Below are 21677 nucleotides of genomic sequence, written 5' to 3'. Positions count from 1 at the left end.
AAAAAGGGCGTGGTTATCTCTAAAAAGGGAGATTTGGCTCCTAAAAGTGACAATTTGGGCCATAAGGGAGGGGTGGGCCTCAAAAATGAGGGAATTTAACCCAAAAAGGGGAGTTTTACACCAAAAAGGGGGAATTTGGTTTTAGAAGGTGGGGTTTGGTCTCTAAAGGGGGAATTTGGCCCTCAGAAGGGGCTGGTTCGCCTCAAAAAGTCGGGGGTTGGTTCCAAAATGAGGAGATTTGTCTCAAAAAAGGGGAATTTCGAGCCCAAAATTGGGAATTTGTTTCTCCAAAAATTTGGGGGGGGGGGGCACAAATGGGTCTTTTAGTGGAGCCATTTCCCCCCAAAAAATTCCCAAATTTCCCCCTAAAATTCCCCATTTCCCCTCAAAATTTCCAATTTGCCCCCTAAAATTCCCCCTTTCCCCTCAAAATGGTAAATTTTCTCCCCCCAAATTCCCCATTTTCCAAAACAAATTCCCCATTTTCCCCTGAAAATTCCCCATTTTTCCCCGTCCAGCTGAGTATTTTCCCCAGCGTTCATTGACCCCTTCGGAATTTTCAATTTTTGCCCCTCCAATGCCTTTTTTCCCCTCTCAAAACCCCACAAAATTACGAATTTGGCCCCAAAATGAACATTTCTGCCCCCAAATGTGACTTTTTCCACCCTGAGTCTCCTCAGTTTCTGCCATAAATTGGATTTTTTCCATCTCAGAGTTTCTCCATCCTCGCTAAGATCTGCTCTTTAATTTTTCTCTCTGTGCACAATTGTATATTTTATAAATGTTGATGTATTTTTTTTAATTTTTCCTCAAAACAACACAACTTTCACCCAAATTGTTTGCCCCAAAATGCCTGTTTTGCCCCAAAATTGCTCCTTTCCCCTGGAAATTCCTGATTCCACCCCAAACCTCTTTTTATTCCAGAAAAAAAAAAGAATATTTCCCTCTCCAAAATTAATTTTCCCTCCAAAAATTGCCTTTTTCCAAGGGAAAAATGTCATTTTTTCCCCCAAACCCGTGATTCCCCTCTGAAATTCCAATGTCTCCCCTGAAATATCCCTTTTGCCTGCCAAAATTCTCTCTATTCCCATAAAATTATTTGGATTCTCTCTGAAATTAATCTTTCCTCCCCAAACACTTCTTGGCGTGCCCAAAAATCTCTATTTTTCCCCCAAAAATTCCCATTTTCCCCTGCAAAAACACTGATTTTCCACAAAATAGGGATTTTTTTCCTCTGATGGTTTTGGTTTTTCCTCTAAAAATTTCAGTTTTCTCCTCCAAAAAAAGTGGATATTTCTGCTAAACATGTTGGTTTTCCCTCAAAATTTGTAGATTTTGCTCTAAAATGAAGATATTTTAAATAAGTGTATTTTAAATGAAAGTATTTTAAAATGAGGATAAATTAAATTGGTTTTTTGTCTGAAATGGGTTTATTCCCTCCAAAACGGACAATTTTCTTTTTTAAAATGTGGATTTTCCTCTCTAAATGTGAATATCCCCTCCAAAATTGCTGATTTCTCTCTACACAGGTGTCTTTTCCTCCAAAAAAGTGGATTTTTCTCCCCAAACCCAGCATTTCCCCCTTCCAATAATGGGAATTTTTTTCTCTAAAATCGTGGATTTTCCCCTTAAAAATTCTTCATTTTTTCCCCCGAGAACCCTCAAAAATGTGAATTTCCCTTGGAGAATTTCTCTTTTCCCTCTGAATCCAGGGGTTTCCTCCCACGGCTGCCGTGATGGTGATGTCATCGCCGCCCCTCTGACGTCATCGTCTCCCTGCTGACGTCATGGCGGTGCCAGGGGCGTGGCCGGCGCGGGGGGCGGAGCCCTCGGACAGCAGCCCCGAGCCCCCCTCCCCCTCCAGCTCCCGGCCCCCCCTGTCTGACTCCAGCCCCTCCCCCACCGAGACCACGGCCACCCCGTGTGGGCGGGGCCCAGGGGGCGGGGCCAGGGCTCGCCACGCCCCTCCCAACCCTGGCGGGGTGGGTGGGGAGCGGCCCCTGGCGCTGTTTGAGGTGAGGCCACGCCCCCTGGAATCCCCAACCCTAATTGGCCCCGGCCATCCAATGCCCAATACTCTGTTGTGAGGCCACACCCCCTAAAGCCCCGCCCCCTAATTAGCCACACCTCATTAGTTCCTTGACACTGTGGATAGGCCACGCCCATCCCAAGCCCCACCCCTAATGAGCCCATCCTATTAATATTCTCCATGAAGCCACACCCCTTCCTGACCACGCCCACCCACAGTGCCTCCCTGAGTGCCTGCTGCCATTTAAGGCAAGGCCACGCCCCTTACACCCCACCCTCATTGGCCCCGCCCCCACCATGCCATGTCCCTTTAGCCCCTCCCCTTTTCAACCCTGCCCCACCCACTCTGCCATGAGCCCCTCCCTCCTTAGCCCCGCCCCCTGAATCCCACCCACCTTGGCTCCACCCCCTGAGCCCCCCCTACTCTGGAACCCACTCCCTCCTTAGCCCCGCCCCCTAGGCCTGCCCTCTTTTGAGCCCCTCCCACCTTAGCCCCACCCTCCTTTGCCCCGCCCCCTGATCTCCGTGGCCCCGCCCCTGACCCCGCCCCCTCTCAGGAGGAGCTGGCCACCCGTCCCCGCGTGCCGGCGCTGCTGCGCAGGATGGCCCCGTACAGCGCCCTGAGCCCGGACAGCGACTGCGGCACCGCACAGGTGACCGAGGGACACACCTGGGACACACCTGGGGACACACCTGGGGTACCTGGGGACACAGCTGGGACACACCTGGGGTACCTGGGGACACCCGGGGACACACCTGGGGTACCTGTACAGCCCCGTACAGTGCCCTGAGCCTGGACAGTGACTGTGGGACCACACAGGTGAGTGAGGGACACACCTGGGGACACATGGGGACACACCTGGGGTACCTGGGGACACACCTGGGGTACCTGGGGACACACCTGGGACACACCTGGGTGACCCCTGGGCTGTCACTGACCGCTCGGTGTCTCCTGTGTCCCCTCAGCGCCGTGCCCTGGGCACCCTGCAGGGCGTGGTGGCCCCATGTGACCCTGTGTGACCCTGTGTGACCCCGTGTGACCCCGTGTGACCCTGCTGTCCCCTCTGTCCCCAGCGCCGTGCCCTGGGCACCCTGCAGGGCGTGGTGGCCCCGTCGCTGCAGTCGCTGCTGGGGCTGGTGCTGCTGCTGCGCCTGCCCTGGGTCGTGGGACACGGCGGCGTCCTGGGGACAGCGGCCATCGGCGTGCTCCTGGGGGCCTGCGTGAGTCACCTGGGACTGGGACACACCTGGGGACACCTGGGACACACCTGGGGAAAGGGGACATACCTGGGGACATGGGGACACAATGGGGTCACAGCTGTCCTGGGGACAGCGGCCATCGGCGTGCTCCTGGGGGCCTGCGTGAGTCACCTGGGACAGGGACACACCTGGGGACACCTGGGACACACCTGGGGAGAGGGGACATACCTGGGGACATGGGGATACAATGGGGACACAATGGGGTCACAGCTGTCCTGGGGACAGCAGCCATCGGCGTGCTCCTGGGGGCCTGCGTGAGTCACCTGGGGACACACCTGGGAAGAGGGGACACACCTGGGGACACACCTGGGGAATGGGGACACACTGGGGTTACAGCTGTCCTGGGGACAGCGGCCATCGGCGTGCTCCTGGGGGCCTGCGTGGGACACCTGGGACACACCTGGGACACACCTGGGGAGAGGGGACATACCTGGGGAATGGGGACACACTGGGGTTACAGCTGTCCTGGGGACAGCGGCCATCGGCGTGCTCCTGGGGACCTGCGTGAGTCACCTGGGACACACCTGGGACACACCTGGGGAGAGGGGACATACCTGGGGACGTGGGGACACACTGGGGTCACAGCTGTCCTGGGGACAGCGGCCATCGGCGTGCTCCTGGGGACCTGCGTGAGTCACCTGGGACACACCTGGGACACACCTGGGGACACACCTGGGGACACGCCTGGGGTTGGGGTCATATCCTGGGTACTCTGTGGGGGGTGAGGTCAGACGTCTGAGGGGTCAGGGGTCAGTGGGGTCAAAGGTCAGCAGTCAGAGGGGTCAGTGGTCAGCATTCAGTTGGTCACTGGTCAGCGGTCAGAGAGGTCAGCGGTCAGTCAGTCAGTGGTCATTTGGTCAGAGTGGTCAGTTGGTCATTGGTCATTGGGCAGCAGTCAGTTGGTCATTGGTCATTGGTCAGTTCATCATTGGTCAGCAGTCAGCGGTCAGTTGGTCATTGGTCAGTGGTCATTGGTCATTGGTCAGTTGGTCATTGGTCAGTGGTCATTGGTCATTGGTCAGTTGGTCATTGCTCATTGGCCAGTCGGTCATTGGTCATTGGTCAGCAGTCATTGGTCAGTTGGTCATTGGTCAGTTGCTCATTGGTCGGTTGGTCATTGCTCATTGCTCATCGGTCAGTTGGTCATTGATCATTGGTCAGTTGGTCATTGCTCGTTCCTCATTGGACAGTTGGTCATTGCTCATTGGTCATTGGTCAGTTGGTCATTGATCATTGGTCAGTTGGTCATTGGTCAGTTGGTCATTGCTCATTGGTCAGTTGGTCAGTTGGTCATTGGTTAGTTGGTCATTGCTCGTTCCTCATTGGACAGTTGGTCATTGCTCATTGGACAGTTGGTCATTGGTCAGTTGGTCATTGCTCGTTCCTTATTGGACAGTTGGTCATTGGTCAGTTGGTCATTGGTCGTTGGTCATTGCTCATTGGTCAGTTGGTCAGTTGGTCATTGGTCAGTTGGTCATTGCTCGTTCCTCATTGGACAGTTGGTCATTGGTCAGTTGGTCGTTGCTCGTTCCTCATTGGACAGTTGGTCATTGCTCATTGGACAGTTGGTCATTGGTCAGTTGGTCAGTCGGTCAGTGCCCATGGCTGTGTCCCGCAGATGCTGCTGACCGCCGTGTCCCTGAGCGCCGTGGCCACCAACGGGCTGGACCCCGGTGAGTGGATTGGCTGGGAAACCCCACCCCCAGCCCCGCCCATGGGCGTGCCCGCATTGACCCCGCCCCGTGACGTCGCGCAGGGGGCGGGGCGCTGTCGCTGCTGTCGGGGGCGCTGGGCCCCGAGGCCGGGGGGGCCGTGGGCGTCTGCGGCTTCCTGAGCGCGGCGTTCACCTGCGCGGCCGCGGCGCTGGGCGGGGCCGAGCTGCTATTGGTCAGTGAGTCACGGGGGCGGGGCTGATGGTGATGGGCGGGGCTAACGGGATGGGCGCGGCATTCACCTGCGCGGCCGCGGCGCTGGGCGGGGCCGAGCTGCTATTGGTCAGTGAGTCACAGGGGGCGGGGCTGATGGTGATGGGTGGGACTAATGGGGATGGGAGGGGCTAACGGGGATGGGCGGGGCTAACGGGATGGGCGGGGCGTTCACCTGCGCGGCCGCGGCGCTGGGCGGGGCCGAGCTGCTATTGGTCAGTGAGTCACGGGGGCAGGGCTAACTGCGATGGGCGGGGCATTCACCTGCGCCGCCGCGGCGCTGGGCGCGGCCGAGCTGCTATTGGTCAGTGAGTCATGGGGGCGGGGCTAACTGCCATGGGCGGGGTTAATGGGGATGGGCGGGGCTAACAGGATGGGCGCAGCGTTCACCAGCTGAGCTGCTGCTGGTGAGAAACGGGGCGGGGCTAAACGGCATGGGCGGGGCTAATGGGGGCGGGGGCCAAGCTGCTGCTGGTGAGTGACAGGGGGCAGGGCTAAACGTCATAGGAGGGGCTAATGGGGGCGGGGCCAAGCTGCTGCTGGTGAGAGTGGGTGGGGCTAATGGGGAGGGGCGGGGCTAATGGGATGGGCCAATGGGACTGTGCTGGGCGGGGCTGAGCTGCTGCTGGTGGGAGGGGCAGGGCTGGGGTGTGGTCAGGGTGGGGCAATGGGTGTGGCTTCCCTCTCCTGTGGGTGTGGCCAGAACGGGGTTCCAGTGGGTGTGGCGGATGGGCGGAGCCTGTCACCTCTGTGTCCCCTCCCTCCCCCAGGTGTACCTGAGCCCCGGCTGGGCTGTGCTTCCGGGGCGTGGCCGCTGGGGCCGCCTCAACAACGGGCGTGGCTACGGGGCGGGGCTGCTGGCGCTGCTGGGGGCGGGGTCTCTGGCCCCGCCCCGCGTGCGCGCGGTCGCCGCCCCCCTGGGCCCCGCAGGGCTGCTGCTGGCGCTGCTGGCGCTGCAGGCGGGGTCCCTGCGCCACGCCCTGCGCCCCGACCCCGCCCACGCGTGAGTCACACACCCCCTCCCCCCGCTCCTCCCCATGCTAATGAGATGCTAATGAGGAGAGCCTGGCTGACCCCGCCCTCCCCCCCAGGCTGTGCCTGCCCCCCCGGCCCGGGGACCCCCTCCTGCCCTGCGCCCCCCCCGCGCCCCCCAACGCCTCGCGGGGCCCTCCCGGCCCGCAGGGGGCGCTCCCCGCCCTGCCCGGGCCCAGCGCGCGGCTCCTGGCACGTGAGTAATGAAGGGGCGGGGCCACCCCAGGACACGCCCACAGGGCGCGGCGAGGCTCCGCCTCCTGGGCTGGGGTGGGGGCAGGGTATTGCTGAGGGGGTGGAGTGGGCGTGGCTGCTGCAGGACACGCCCACAGGGCGGTGTTGGCTCCGCCCTTCAGGGTTAATTTAGGGGTGGGGTCATGGGGGGGTGTGGTCACCTCAGTGTCATGGGGGGGTCACAGGGGGTGGGGTCACCAGGGGGTCATGGTGGGGTCACGGGGGGGTCACAGGAGGTGGGGTCACCCCAAGGTCATGGGATGGGGGATGGGGATTTTGGGGGTCACCCTGAGGTCATGGTGAGGTCACTGGGGGGGTCAAAGGGGGGTCAGAGTGGGTGGGGTCACCCTGAGGTCATGCAGGGGTCATGGGGGGGTCACAGGAGGGTCATGGGGTGGGGTCACCCTGAGGTCATCAGGAGGGCCTGTGGGCGTGGCCTCACCTTCTTCCCCACCCTTAGGGAACCTGTGGCCCCGCCCCCCAGAGGCGGGGCTGGGGGCGGGGCCTGAGCAGGAGGAGGGCGGGGCCGACGCCTCCTTCGGGACCCTGCTGGGGCTGAGCCTCCCCTCGGCTGCAGGTGAGAGGGGGGGGCCCCAAAATGGGGTGGGGAGACCCCAAAATGGGGTGGGGAGAGCCCAAAACGGGGAGGGGGGACCCTGGAATGGGGACGGAGAACCCAAAATGGGGAGGGGGACCCTAAAGTGGGGGTGACCCCAAATTGGGGAAGGGTACCCCAAAATGGGGAGGGGGATCAGAAAGGGAGGGGGGAACCTAAAATTTGGATTGGGAGGGACCCCGAAATGGGGAGGGGGGACCCCGGAATGAGGAGGGGGGACCCTGAAATGGGGGTGGGGGGTCTGAACTGGGGAGGGGGGCCCTGGCATGGGGAGGGAGAAGCCAAAATGGGGAGGGGGACCCCAAAGTGTGGGGGGGGCACAAATTTGGAATGGGGGAGCCCAAATTGGGGATGGGGGGGGGACCCTGAAATGGGGTGGGGGGGACACCAAAATGGGGAAGGGGAGCCCAAAATGGGGAAGGAGAGGGACCCCGAAATGGGGATGAGGACACCAGAGGGGGGGACCCCAAAGTGTGGGGGGTCCCAAATTGGGAAAGGGGGCTCCAAATGTGGGAGGGGGGTTTGAGGGGTCAGGGGGATTTGGGTGGGTCCCAAAGGGGGGATTTGGCTTTCTTGGGTCTGAGGCTGATTTTGGGGTTCAGGGGATTTCGGGGTGTCCCCAGGGGTGCTCAGGGGGAATTTTGGGGTGTCCTCAGGGGGGTTTTGGGGTTCACTCTGATTTTGGGGTGTCCCAGGGGTGCTCTGGGGGGGGTTTGGGGTCTGTCCCAGGGGGATTTTGGGGTCCAGAGGATTTCGGGGTTCTCCAGGGGTGCTCAGGGTAATTTTGGGGTTCCCCAGGGGTGCTGTGGGGGGATTTTGGGGTTCAGAAGATTTTGGGGTTCCCCAGGGGTGCTGTGGGTAATTTCGGGGTTCAGAGGATTTTGGGGTTCCCCAGGGGTGCTGTGGGCGGGATTTTGGGGTTCCCCAGGGGTGCTGTGGGCGGGATTTTGGGGTTCATGCTGATTTTGGGGTTCCCCAGGGGTGCTGTGGGGGTGCAGCCGCTGCTCCGAGCTCGGGGACGTCGCTCGCTCGGTGCCGGCCGGGAGCCTCGGGGCCGCCACGGCCACGGCCCTGGGCTGTATCCGGACCCCAAAAATGGGGGGGACCCCAAAAATGGGGGGGGACCCCAAAACTGGGAGGAGATCCTCAAACATGGGGGGGACCCCAAAACTGGGAGGGGATCCTCAAACATGGGGGGGACGCCAAAATGTGGGGGTCGCCACAGCCACAGCCCTGGGCTGGACCCAAACCCCAATCGGGGGGACCCCAAAAATGGAGGGGAACCCCAAAAATGGGGGGGGAACCCCAAAACCGCGGGGGGAGACAGAAATATGGGGGGGCACCCCAAAACATGGGGGGGACCCCAAAACATGGGAGCCACCACGGCCACAGCCCTGGGCTGGATCCAAACCCAAAGGGGAACACCAAAAATGGGGGGGACCCCAAAACCGCAGGGGGGATCCTGGAACATGTGGGGAACCCCAAAAATGGGGGGGGAGAGACCCCAAAACTGATGGGGACCCCGAAACTGAGGGGGGATCCTGGAACATGGGAGGGACCCCAAAAGTGGGGAGGTTCGGACCCCAAAAATGGGGGGGGACCCAAAAAAAAAAGGGGGGATCTTGGGATTTTTCAGGGATTTTGGGGGGATTTTGGGGATTGTGGGGGAATTTTGGGGGATTCTTGTTTTTTGGGGGGATTTTGGGGGATTTGGGTGATTTTGGGGGGGATTTGGAGGGGTTTTGGGGGGATCTGAGGGGGATTTTGTGGGGATTTAGGGGTGCTGGGGGGATTTTGGGTGTGATTTGGGGAGGTTTTTTTTGGTAGCTTTCGCAGGGATTTTGATGGGATTTTTTTGGTGGATTTTGGATTTTTTTGGGGGGGGATTTTGGGGGTTTTGAAGTTTGGGGGGATTTGGGGTTTTTTGGGGTTTTTGGGAGGTGTTTTGGGGTTTTTTGGGGTTTTTTTTGGGGGGTTTGGCCTTTCCTTGACAGGCAGACCTGAGCGCGGCGCTGCTGCTGGGGGCCAGCGTGGAGGGGCAGCTGCTGCGGGACAAGTGAGAGCGGGGACAGCACTGTCCCCAATGTCACCAGGGGGTCCCCAATGTCCCCAGGGGGGTCCCTGATGTCCCCAGGGGGGTCCCCAATGTCCCCAGGGGGGTCCCTGATGTCCCCAGTGTCACTACAGGGGGTCCCCAATGTCACCACGGGGTCCTCAATGTCACCAGGAGGTGTCCCTGATGTCCCCGGGGGTGTCCCCAATGTCACCAAGGGGTCCCCAATGTCACCAGGGGGTCCCTGATGTCCCCAGGGGGATCCCCAATGTCACCAGGGTGTCCCCAATGTCACCAGGGTGTCCCCAATGTCACCAGGGGGGTCCCAATGTCCCCAGGGTGTCCCCGATGTCCCCAGGGTGTCCCCGATGTCACCAGGAGGGGTCCCCGATGTCACCAGGAGGGGTCCCTGATGTCCCCGGGGGTGTCCCCAGTGTCCCCAGGAGGGGTCCCCGATGTCCCTGATGTCACCAGGGGGGTCCCAGATGTCCCCCGTGTCACCAGGAGGGGTCCCCCTTGTGGGGTTCAGTGTCCCCAGGTGGTTCCTGGTGGCCGTGGTGGGACCCCGCTGTCCCCTCCCCACGTTGTCCCCGCGGGTTCGGTGCCACCCCGGGCGGTGTCCCCATGTCCCTCCCCGTGTCCCCGCGGGTTCGGTGCCACCTGGGCACTGTCCCCGCTCTGTCCCCGTGTCCCCGGGCAGTGTCCCCATGTCCCTCTCGTGTCCCCTTTATGTTCAGTGCCACCCTGGGCAGTGTCCCCACGCTGTCCCCAATGTCCCTCTCATGTCCCCTTTGGGTTCGGTGCCATCCTGGGCAGTGTCCCCACTCTGTTCCCATGTCCCTGGGCGCTGTCCCCACTCTGTCCCCAATGTCCCTCTCGTGTCCCCTTTATGTTCAGTGCCACCCCGGGCAGTGTCCCCACGCTGTCCCCAATGTCCCTCTCGTGTCCCCTGTAGGTTCGGTGCCACCCTGGGCGGTGTCCCCGTGCTGGCCGCTGTCGCCTGGCCCTGGCCGTGGCTGCCCGTGCTGGGGGCGGGGCTATCGGCGGCGGGGGCGGGGCTTCAGGCGCTGCTGGGCGGGTCCCGCCTCCTGCGCGCGCTGGCGCGGACACGGGCGCTGCCGCTGCCGCGCGTGAGTGCCACCAACGGGTCCCCAGGGTCACCAACGGGTCCCCAAGGGGGTCCCCAAGGGGGTCCCGGTGTCCCCGAGGGTGTCCCTAGGGGGTCCCCGATGCCCTCAGTTTCCCTGGGTTGTCCCCATGTCCCCTCCATGTCCCCATAGGCGCTGTCCCCGGGATGTCCCAGGGGTGTCCCCGGGGGTGTCCCCGTGTCCCCCTCTCCATGTCCCACTGTCCCCACGTCCCCTCCGTGCCCCATTGTCCTCTTTGTGTCCCCATGTCCCCTCTGCGTCCCCATGTCCCGCTGTCCCCAGGCTGTCCCAGGGGATGTTCCTGTGTCCCCTCCATGTCCCCGGGGATGTCCCCATGTCCCTCAGTGTCCCCATGTCCGTCTGTCCCCAGCTGATGTCCCCATGTCCCTCAGTGTCCCCATGTCCCCGGGGATGTCCCCATGTCCCTCAGTGTCCCCATGTCCGTGTGTCCCCCAGGCTCTGTCCCGGGGCCGTCTCTGGCCGCTCTTGGTGACCCTGCTGCTGTCCCCATGTCCCTCAGTGTCCGTCTGTCCCCCAGGCTCTGTCCCGGGGCCGTCTCTGGCCGCTCTTGGTGACCCTGCTGACCGCAGCCCTGGGGGTGCTGCTGGGCTCGCTGGACCTGCTGGCCCCGGTGCTCTCCGTGTGCGTCGCCCCGCCCCCGCCCCACTGACGTCATCGTGACGTCATCGCGCCGCCGGGCTGCCCGGTGACGTCATCCGCCCCCCACAGGCTGTGCCTGACGTCGCACCTGGGGCTGAACCTGGCGTGTGCCCTGCAGGGGCTGCTGCCCACGGCCGGCTGGAGCCCGCGCTGCCCGCTGTACCACTGGTCAGTGAGTGACCACGAGTGACCGCTGAGTGACCAATGGGTGACCACTGAGTGAGCAATGGGTGACCATGAGTGACCAATGGGTGACCATGAGTGACCAATGAGTGACCAATGAGTGACCATGAGTGACCAATGAGTGACGCTGAGTGACCACTGAGTGACCATGAGTGACCACGAGTGACCACTGAGTGACCAATGAGTGACCATGAGTGACCAATGAGTGACCAATGAGTGACCCTGAGTGACCACTGAGTGACCAATGAGTGACCAATGACCAATGAGTGACCAATGAGTGACCAATGAGTGACCATGAGTGACCATGAGTGACCACGAGTGACCACTGAGTAACCAATGAGTGACCATGAGTGACCAATGAGTGACCAATGAGTGACCCTGAGTGATCACTGAGTGACCAATGAGTGACACTGAGTGACCACTGAGTGACCAATGAGTGACCAATGACCAATGAGTGACCAATGAGTGACCATGAGTGACCAATGAGTGACGCTGAGTGACCACTGAGTGACCAATGAGTGACCATGAGTGACCACTGAGTGACCAATGAGTGACCAATGACCAATGAGTGACCAATGAGTGACCAATGAGTGACCATGAGTGACCATGAGTGACCACGAGTGACCACTGAATGACCACTGAGGAACCAATGAGTGACCAATGAGTGACCACTGGCTGTCCCCATGTCCCTGTCCCCTGTCCCCATGCTGTCCCCATGTCCCTGTTCCTGGTGTCCCTGTCCCCCTGTCCTTGTCCCTGTCCCTGTCCCCATGTCCCTGGTGTCCCTGTCCCTGTCCCTGTCCCCGTCCCCATGTCCCTGGTGTCCCTGTCCCTGTCCCTGTCCCCGTCCCCATGTCCCTGTCCCTGTCCCTGTCCCCGTGCTGTCCCCATGCTGTCCCCATGTCCCTGGTGTCCCTGTCCGTGTCCCCAGGTCGGTGTCCCTGGCCGGGGCCCTGCTCTGCCTGTCCCTGATGTTTGTCACCTGCTGGCACTGTGCCCTGCTGGCCCTGGGCATCGGCGCCACCGCCTACAAATACCTGGAGTTCCGCAGGTGAGGGGACACCTGGGGACACCTGGGGACACCTGGGGACACCTGGGGACAGGGACACACCTGGGGCAGGGACACACCTGGGGACAGGGACAGGGACACACCTGGGAGGGGGACAGGGACACACCTGGGGACAGGGACACACCTGGGAGGGACAGGGACCCACCTGGGGACAGGGACACACCTGGGGACAGGGACAGGGACACACCTGGGAGGGGGACAGGGACACACCTGGGGACAGGGACACACCTGGGGACAGGGACACACCTGGGAGGGACAGGGACCCACCTGGGGACAGGGACACACCTGGGGACAGGGACAGGGACACCTGGGAGGGACAGGGACACACCTGCGGGTGAGGGTTACCTGGGGGGACACACCTGGGAACAGGGACATGACCTGTGGGGACACCTGGTGGGGGGACAGGGACACACCTGGGAGGGACAGTTACACTTGGGGGGGGGGACACACCTGGGGACAGGGGTGGGGACACCTGGGGGACACACCTGGGGGGAAAAGGACACACCTGGGGATGGGGACACACCTGGGGATAGGGACACACCTGGGGGGGACAGGGACACACCTGGGGGGAAAAGGACACACCTGGGGATGGGGACACACCTGGGGGGGACAGGGACACACCTGGGGGTCCTGACCCTCACCTGGGGGGGGTCTCACCTTCACCTGGGGGTCCCGACCTTCACCTGGGGGGGTCCCAACCCTCACCTGGGGGGGTCCCGACCCTCACCTGGGGGGGTCCCAACCCTCACCTGGGGGTCCCGCCCCCCCCCCCCCCGCAGCGCCCAGAGCGAGTGGGGGGAGGGGCTGCGGGGGCTCTCGCTCAGCGCTGCCCGGCTGGCGCTGCTGCGGCTGGAGGATGGACGGCCCCCGCCCCCCAGCCTCAGGTGAGAGAGATCCCCCCCAAAACCTCCCTAAAAACACCCCCAAAAACCACCCCTGAACCCCAGCCTCAGGTGAGACACACCCGGCCCAGAAACACCCCAAAAACACCCCAAAAACACCCCCAAAACACCCCTGAACCCCCCAAAAACACCCCAAAACCACCCCCAAAACAGCCCTGAACCCCCCCAAAACACCCCAAAAACACCCCCAAAACACCCCTGAACCCCCCCCCAAAACACCCCTGAACCCCCCTGAGCTTCCCCCTCCCCCCAGCCTCAGGTGAGACCCCCCCGTGCCCCCCCATGTCCCCCTCTCTCTGTCCCCCCCCCTGTTGGTGCTGTCCAGGCCCTGTCACCCCCCATGTCCCCAAGTCCCTGTGTCCCCATGACCCCCCAGTGCCCCCCTCATGTCCCCAGTGCCCCCCATGTCCCCGTGTCCCCCCCATTGACCCCGTTTCTCTGTTTCCCCCCCCAGGCCGCAGCTGTTGGTGCTGTCCAAGCCCGGGGACCCCCCCGGGCCCCCCCCCCGGCCCGAGCTGGTGGCTCTGGCCGCGCAGCTGCAGGGGGGGGGGCGGGGCCTGACCGTGCTGGGGGCGGTGCTGGGCGGGGCCCTGCACGAGGAACTGCCCCGAGCCAGGGGGGCCGAGAGGGTCAGAGGTCACGGGGTCATGGGGGGTCACGGGGTCATGGGGGGTCATGGGGTTATTGGGGGATTATGGGGGCGGGGCCTGACCGTGCTGGGGGCGGTGCTGGGCGGGCCCTGCATGAGGAGCTGCCCCGAGCCAGGGGGGCCGAGAAGGTCAGGGGGGGTTCAAAGGTCATGGGGGGGTCACGGGGGGGTCACAGGGTCATGGGGGCGTCACTGTGATCATGGGGTCATGAGGGGATCACTGGGGGATTATTGGGGTCATGGGGGGTCACGGTGGGGTATTGGGGTGGCGGCTGGGGGTGTCTCTTTCCCCAATGTCCCTGACCCAATCTCCCTGTCCCATGTCCCTGTCCCTGTGGCTGTCCCCGGGTCCCTTTGGGCTGTCCCTGAAGGTGTCCCTGACTGTGTCCCATGTCCCTGGCGGTGTCCCCTCTGTGTCCCATGTCCCATATCCCTGTCCCCATGTCCCTGTCCCCCTGTCCCCGACTGTGTCCCTGTGTGTCCCCAGGCGCTGCGGGTGGCGCTGTCCCGGGCCGGTGCCCGCGGCTTCGTGCAGGTGTTGGTGACACCCGAGCCGGGGGCGGGGCTGGCGGCGCTCGTGCAGGGGGTGGGGCTGGGGGCGCTCCGCCCCAACACCGTCCTGCTGGGCTGGCCCCGCCGCTGGAGGCAGCAGCCGGACCCCGCCAGGGCCGCCAGGGACTTCGTGGGTACGGGGACACTGGGGGGACATTGGGGGTATTGGGGGGAATTGGGGACATTGGGGGGGATTGGGGACAGCAGGGACAGCAGGGGGATTGGGGACATTGGGGACAATGGGGGATTTGGGACATTGGGGGCACTGGGGGGATTGGGGACACTGGGGACATTGGGGGTACTAGGGGGATTGGGGACATTGGCGACAGCAAGGGGATTGGGGACATTCAGGGGATTTGGGACACTGGGGGGGATTTGGGATGTTGGGGGATTGGGGGGATTGTGGACAATGGGGGGATTTGGGACATTTGGGGGATTGGGGACAATGGGGAGACATTGGGGATATTGGGAGGACTGGGGACATCAGGGGGATTGGGGACATTGGGGACTTTGTGGGTATGGGGGACACCGGGACAGTGGGGGAACAGCGGGGACAATGAGAGGATTGGGGGGACTGGGGACATTGGGGGGACTGGGGACATTAAGGAGATTTGGGACACTGGGGGAATTCAGGATGTTGGGGAATTGGGGGACACTGGAGACATTGGGGACAATGGGGACTTCGTGGGTAGAGGGTTCACTGGGGGGACATTGGGGACAACGCGGGAATTGGGGACTTCGTGGGTATGGGGGACATTGGACAATGGGGACATTGGGGGGATTGGGGACATTGAGGGCATTGGGGACATTGGGGACATTGGGGGCATTGCGGACACTGGAGGGAATTGGGGACATTTTGGGGACTGTGTGTCCCCATGTCCCCATGGTGTGTGTCCCCATGTCCCCATGGTGTGTGTATCCACCAATGTCCCTTCTTTGCCTGTCTTGCTGTCCCCTCTGCTGTCCCCATGTCCCCTCTGCTGTCCCCTCTGCTGTCCCCTCTGTCCCCAGAGCTGCTGCGGGTGGCGGGCGCCGCGGGCCGGGCCCTGCTGGTCTCCAAGGGCGGAGCGGAGCCGGGCCCGACCCCGGGGGTGTCCCCGGGGTTGTCCCCGGTCCCAGGGGTGTCCCCGGGGGCGTCCCCGTGTCCGGGGGTGTCCCCGGGGGTGTCCCCGGGGGGGTCCCTCGATGTCTGGTGGGTGGTGGGCACCGGGCGCCTCCTGACGCTGCTGCCGCTGCTGCTCCGACAGCACCCGGTAGGGGGCGCCACGGGGCGGGGCTTCGAGGGGGCGGGGCTTGAATAATGGGGAGGGGCTTGGATTGTGGGGGCTGGGTTTGAATGGGTGGGGCGGGGCTTGAATTGTGGCGGAGGGACTTGGATTTTGGGGTGGTTTTTGGGGGGATTTTTGGGGGATTTTAGGGTCTCACCCGGTACCTGCCCCAGGTGTGGCGGGGCTGCCCCCTGCGCCTGTTCATGGTGGGATTTTGGGGATTTTGATGGGATTTTGGGGTGGTTTTTGGGGGGATTTTAGGGGATTTTGGGGTCTCACCCGGTACCTGCCCCAGGTGTGGCGGGGCTGCCCCCTGTGCCTGTTCACGGTGGGATTTTGGGGATTTTGATGGGATTTTGGGGTGGTTTTTGGGGGGATTTTGGGGTGGTTTTTGGGGGGATTTTGGGGTGGTTTTTGGGGGGGATTTTGAGGGGATTTTGGGGTGGTTTTTGGGGGGATTTTTGGGGGATTTTGGGGTCTCACCCGGTACCTGCCCCAGGTGTGGCAGGGCTGCCCCCTGTGCCTGTTCATGGGGGGATTTTGGGGTGGTTTTTGGGGGGATGTTGAAGGGATTTTGGGGGTAGTTTTTCAGGGGATTTTTGGGGGATTTTTTGGGGATTTTTGGGGATTTTGAGGTCTCACCCTTCCCGTACCTGTCCCAGGTGTGGCGGGGCTGCCCCCTGTGCCTGTTCACGGTGGGATTTTGGGGGAATTTTTGGGAGGATTTTGAGGGGATTTTGGGGGGATCTTTTTGGGGATTTTGGGGATTTTTTGGGATTTTGGGGTCTCACCCATACCTGTCCCAGGTGTGGCGGGGCTGCCCCCTGCGCCTGTTCACGGTGGCGCTGCTGGAGGACAACAGCGAGCGGCTGCGGCGCCTGCTCGAGGCCGTGGTGCGGCGCCGGGGGCTGCCGGCGCAGGTGCACGTGGTGGAGCTGGTGAGAGCCAAAACCACCCCAAAATACACCTGGGACACCCCAAAACACACCTGGAATACCCCAAAACACACCTGGGACATACCCCAAAACACACCTGGGACACACCAGTCCCATAGAGTCCACACTGGTCCATACTGGTCCGTACTGGTCCATACCGGTCTGTACTGGTCCATACCGGTCCGTACTGGTCCATACTGGTCTGTACTGGTCCATACTGGTCCATGCTGGTCCGTGCTGGTCCATACCAGTCCATGCTGGTCAGTACTGGTATATACTGGTCTATACTGGTCCGTACTTGTCAGTAACGGTTTATACTGGTCTATACTGGTCCGTACCGGTTCCCTCCCCAGCACGACGGCGCGGTCTCTGATTACACGTACGAGCGGACGCTGATGATGGAGCAGCGCTCGCAGATGCTGCGGCAGCTGCGCCGAGCACAGGTGACATCATTGCCTTCCCCGTGATGTCATCACCCCATCTGTGACGTCATCACCCTGTCTGTGACATCACCACCGCCCCCATGATGTCATCTCTGTTGTCGGTGATGTCATCACCCACCCTCCCGGTGATGTCATTGTCCTACCTGTGACGCCATCACCCTGTCTGTGACGTCATCACATCTCCATGTGACATCGTCATTCTCCCCGTGATGCCGTCATACTGTATGTGACGTCATCGTCCTGTCTGTGACATCATCACTCTCCCTGTGACATCATTGCACCTCCCCATGACGCCATTGCCCCCCTAGATGTCATCAACGTCTTTGACGTCATTGCCGTGTCTGTGATGTCATAGCCATGTCTGTGACATCATCAGCATCCCCATGATGTCATTGCTCGTGCCAGTGACATCATAGTTCCTGTCCGTGACATCATCACACTTTCTGTGACGTCATCACCCGTCTGTGACATCATTGCCCTGTGTGTGACATCACCGCTCTATGACATCATCACCCTATCCCTTATGTCATCGCCCTGTCCATGACATCATCACCCTGTCTGTGACGTCATCACTACGTCTGTGACATCATCCCCACCCCTGTGACTCCATCACCCTCCCTGTGACATCACCGCCCCACCCATGATGTCACGGCCACCCTTGTGACATCATCCCCCCTTGTGACATCACAGGGAGGCCCCGCCCCCTCGCAGCCGCCCAGCGCCGCCGAGGAGGAGGAGGGGGGAGGAGGGGAACCCCGGAGAGGGCCCAGCCCGTGAGTGGAACTGGGAGGGACTGGGATGGACTGGGAGGGACTGGGGGGGACTGGGGGGGGACTGGGAGGGACTGGGAGGGACTGGGATGGACTGGGATGGACTGGGGGGGACTGGGAGGGACTGGGAGGGACTGGGAGGGACTGGGGGGAACTGGGAGGGACTGGGATGGACTGGGAGGGACTGGGAGGGACTGGGAGGGATTGGGATGGACTGGGGGGGACTGGGAGGGACTGGGGGGGGACTGGGGGGGACTGGGCCATACTGGTCCATACTGGTTTATACCGGTCTCTACTGGTCTGTACCCCTCTATACCGGTTCATACTGGTCTGTACTGGTTTGTACCGGTCCATACTGGTTTATACTGGTCAGGGGACCATGCATCGCATGCACGCGTGTACTGGTTTATACCAGTCTGTACTGGTCCATACTGGTTTGTACTGGTCTGTAACAGTCCATACTGGTTTATACTGGTTTATACTGGTTGGGGTAACATCCGTCGCATGCACACTGCCATTGGGGGGTTGGTCACTGGGGTCTGTGCTGGTCTGTACTGGTTTATACTGGTCCACAGCAGTTTATACTGGTCCGTACCGGTCTGTACCGGTCCGTACCAGTCCATACTGGTTTATACTGGTCCGTACTGGTCAGGGGGAACGTGCGGCGCATGCACGCGGCCGAGCGCCTCAACGCCGCCATCTTGGCGCACTCGGGGGGGGCGGGGCTGGTGCTGCTGGACCTGCCCCCCCCTCCCCCACCCCGCCCGCACCGGCCCCGCGAGAACTGGATCCGAAATTTGGGGGGAAAAGGGGGGATTTTGGGAAAAATGGGGGAAAATGGGAATGGGGAACACGGGCCATGGGGAAATGTATCAGAAATGGGGGGGAAACGGGGATTTGGGGAAAAATGGGGGAAAAATGGGAGGAAAAATGGGGGAAAAGCCCGGGGAAAAGTGGGGGGAAAAATGGGGGGAAATGGGGAAAAATGGGGAAAATTGGGGGAAATCGGGGAAAAAAACAGGGAAAAGAAGGGGAAAATGGGAATGGGGAACCCGGGCCATGGGGAAATGTATCCGGATTTGGGGGGAAAACCTGGGATTTTGGGAAAAATGGGAGAAAAATGGGGGAAAATCCAGGGGAAAAGTGGGGCAGGGAAATGGGGAAAAATGGGGAAAATGGGGGAAAAAAACAGGAAAAAAACAGGGGAAAAATGGGGAAAATGGGAATGGGGAACCTGGCCCCTGGAGAACTGTATCCAAAAGGGGGGGGGGGGGGGAATGGGGATTTTGGGAAAAAATGGGGAAAATTTGGGGAAAATGGGGAAAAAAAACAGGGGAAAAGTGGGGGGAAAACCCGGAAAATGGGGGAAAACCCTGGGAAAATTCAGGGAAAAACCAGGGAAAAACCAGGAAAAATGAGAAATGAGGGAAACTGGGAGGAATGGGGGAACTGGGAGGGCACTGGGAGTTACTGGGATTTTATTGGGGGTTACTGGGAGGGCAGTGGGTGTAACTGGGAGGTTACTGGTTTATACTGGTTTGTACTGGTGAGCCCTTGACCCCAGCCCAGACCTGGAGTTCCTGGAGGTGCTGACCGAGGGCCTGGGGCCGGTGCTGCTCGTCAGGGACGGGGACGGCGACGGAGACCAGTGCTCCCAGTATGGAACTGGGAATGGGGAGACTGGGGAGCCCTGAGAGCCCAGTGCTCCCAGTGCTCCCAGTATGGAACTGGAAATGGGGATGGGGAGCCCTGAGAGCCCAGTGCTCCCAGTATGGAACTGGGAATGGGGACACTGGGGAGCCCTGAGAGCCCAGTGCTCCCAGTATGGAACTGGGAATGGGGACACTGGGGAGCCCTGAGAGCCCAGTGCTCCCAGTATGGAACTGGGAATGGGGACACTGGGGAGCCCTGAGAGCCCAGTGCTCCCAGTATGGAACTGGGAATGGGGAGCCCTCAGAGCCCAGTGCTCCCAGTGCTCCCAGTATGGAACTGGGAACTGGGAATTGGGACCAGTGCTCCCAGTATGGAACTGGGAATGGGGATGGGGAGCCCTGAGAGCCCAGTGCTCCCAGTGCTCCCAGTATGGAACTGGGAACTGGGACCAGAGCTCCCAGTATGGAACTGGGAATGGGGATGGGGAGCCCTGAGAGCCCAGTGCTCCCAGTATGGAACTGGGAATGGGGACACTGGGGAGCCCAGTGCTCCCAGTATGGAACTGGGAACTGGGACCAGTGCTCCCAGTATGGGACTGGGAATGGCGATGGGGAGCCCTGAGAGCCCAGTGCTCCCAGTATAGAACTGGAAATGGGCCCAGTGTTCCCAGTATGGAACTGGAAATGGGCCCAGTGCTCCCAGTATGGAACTGGGAATGGGGACACTGGGGAGCCCTGAGAGCCCAGTGCTCCCAGTATGGAACTGGGAATGGCGATGGGGAGCCCAGTGCTCCCAGTATGGAACTGGGAATGGCGATGGGGAGCCCAGTGCTCCCAGTGCTCCCAGTATGGAACTGGGAACTGGGACCAGTGCTCCCAGTATGGAACTGGGAATGGGGACACTGGGGAGCCCTGAGAGCCCAGCACAGCCCAGTGCTCCCAGTATGGAACTGGAAATGGGGAGCCCTGAGAGCCCAGTGCTCCCAGTATGGAACTGGGAATGGGCCCAGTGCTCCCAGTATGGAACTGAGAACTGGGACCAGTGCTCCCAGTATGGAACTGGGAATGTGCCCAGTGCAGCCCAGTGCTCCCAGTATGGCCCCTGTTCCCTCCCAGTTCACTCCCAGTGCTCCCAGTCTGGTCCCAGTGCCCTCACAGTGCACTCCCAGTTCCCTCCCAGTGCCCTCCCAGTGCTCCCAGTTCACTCCCAGTGCTCCAGTCTGGCCCCAGCCTTTGCTGGTTTTTGCACTTTGATTTCACCAAAGATCCTCAATAAAATGACCCCCAAAATGGAATTTTTTGGGGAAAAGGAGCCGGAAGTTGCAGTTCTCGACCATGGGAGGGAATTCCAGAAAATCGGGAATTTCTGGGATTTTGGGGATTTTTGGCAACTGGGGCTGGATCCAAAACGGAAAATCCCAAAATGGAAATGGGGAAAAAATGGGGGGAAATGGGAGAAAAAAGGAGAAAAATATGGGGAAAATAAAGGAAAAATATGGGGGAAAATAGAGGAGAAATAAGAGAAAAATAGGGGAAAAGAGGGGGGAAATGGGGGGGAAAGGGGGGGGAAATAGGAGAAAAATACAGGAAAAATAGGGGGGGGAAATAAGGGAAAAATAAAGGAAAAATAGGAGAAAACCAGGGAAAAATAGAGGGAAAATAGGAGGAATATAGGAGAAAAGTGGAGGAAATGGAGAAAAGTGGAGGAAATGGAGAAAAGAAGGGAATGGAAAACGAGGAAATGGGAAAAATAGGGAGGAAACACAATAAAAAATGAGTTTTTTAATTTCTTGGGTTTGGGGGGTTTGTGGGGATTTTGGGGATCCCTGAGGGGGTTCGGGGGATTTTTGGGGTTCTCTGAAGGAATTTTGGGACCCCAGTAGATTTTGGGGATCCCTGAGGGGATTTGGGGGATCCCTGAGGGGATTTTGGGGCTCTTGGAGGGGATTTTGGGGAATCTTGAAGGGATTTTGGGGATCCCTGAGGTGATTTTTGAGGCCTTCTGGGGAGATTTTGGGATCCCTGAGGGGACCCCTTTTCCTGAGGGAAAACCCGCACCTTTTTCAGGAAAAAACCCCTTCCTGAGGCAAATACCCCTTTTCCTGAGGAAAACCCCCCTTGTGTGAGGAAAAAAAAAAAATCAAAACCTTTTTGATAAAAATCCCTTTTTTTGTTTTTTTTTTTTTTTCCTGAGGTAACATTGCCCCCACATCGCTGCCGGGTTCTAGAGCCGCCCTCACAATCCCGGGTTCCAGAGCCGCCCTCACGGCCCTGGGTTCAGGAGCGGCCCCGTCCCCG

The 21677-nt window shown here is 60.6% G+C and overlaps 1 protein-coding gene across 1 annotated transcript; it reads left to right on the top strand.

The window, feature by feature from the left end:
- Positions 1-1715: 1715 nt before the first annotated feature.
- Positions 1716-20691, top strand: LOC136569891 (solute carrier family 12 member 4-like). The gene is made up of 24 exons (XM_066570245.1): positions 1716-2015; positions 2586-2681; positions 3103-3249; positions 4907-4961; positions 5045-5175; positions 5984-6216; positions 6305-6441; positions 6940-7056; positions 8075-8173; positions 9094-9151; positions 10104-10278; positions 10835-10938; positions 11026-11124; positions 12071-12190; positions 12988-13092; positions 13364-13369; positions 13565-13739; positions 14247-14445; positions 15323-15564; positions 16386-16517; positions 16868-16957; positions 17648-17730; positions 18380-18513; positions 19297-20691. Exons 1-24 carry the CDS (start codon positions 1788-1790, stop codon positions 19419-19421), a joined length of 3090 nt encoding a protein of 1029 aa, XP_066426342.1. The 5' UTR covers positions 1716-1787; the 3' UTR covers positions 19422-20691.
- The last annotated feature ends 986 nt before the right edge of the window (positions 20692-21677 follow it).

Source organism: Molothrus aeneus, unplaced genomic scaffold (assembly GCF_037042795.1).
Source record: "Molothrus aeneus isolate 106 unplaced genomic scaffold, BPBGC_Maene_1.0 scaffold_30, whole genome shotgun sequence".
NCBI classification, from domain to species: Eukaryota; Metazoa; Chordata; class Aves; order Passeriformes; family Icteridae; genus Molothrus; species Molothrus aeneus.
The sequence above is the reverse complement of the archived record's forward strand: the minus strand, read 5'-3'. Positions and strand labels throughout refer to the sequence as shown.

Bases quoted from the DNA above. Each gene is read 5' to 3' on its own strand.
- LOC136569891 (XM_066570245.1), top strand. From the start codon at position 1,788: ATGGCGGTGCCAGGGGCGTGGCCGGCGCGGGGGGCGGAGCCCTCGGAC. The intron at 15,565-16,385 runs GTAGGGGGCGCC...TACCTGTCCCAG, and splicing joins TGCTGCTCCGACAGCACCCG to GTGTGGCGGGGCTGCCCCCT. The intron at 16,518-16,867 runs GTGAGAGCCAAA...TTCCCTCCCCAG, and splicing joins AGGTGCACGTGGTGGAGCTG to CACGACGGCGCGGTCTCTGA.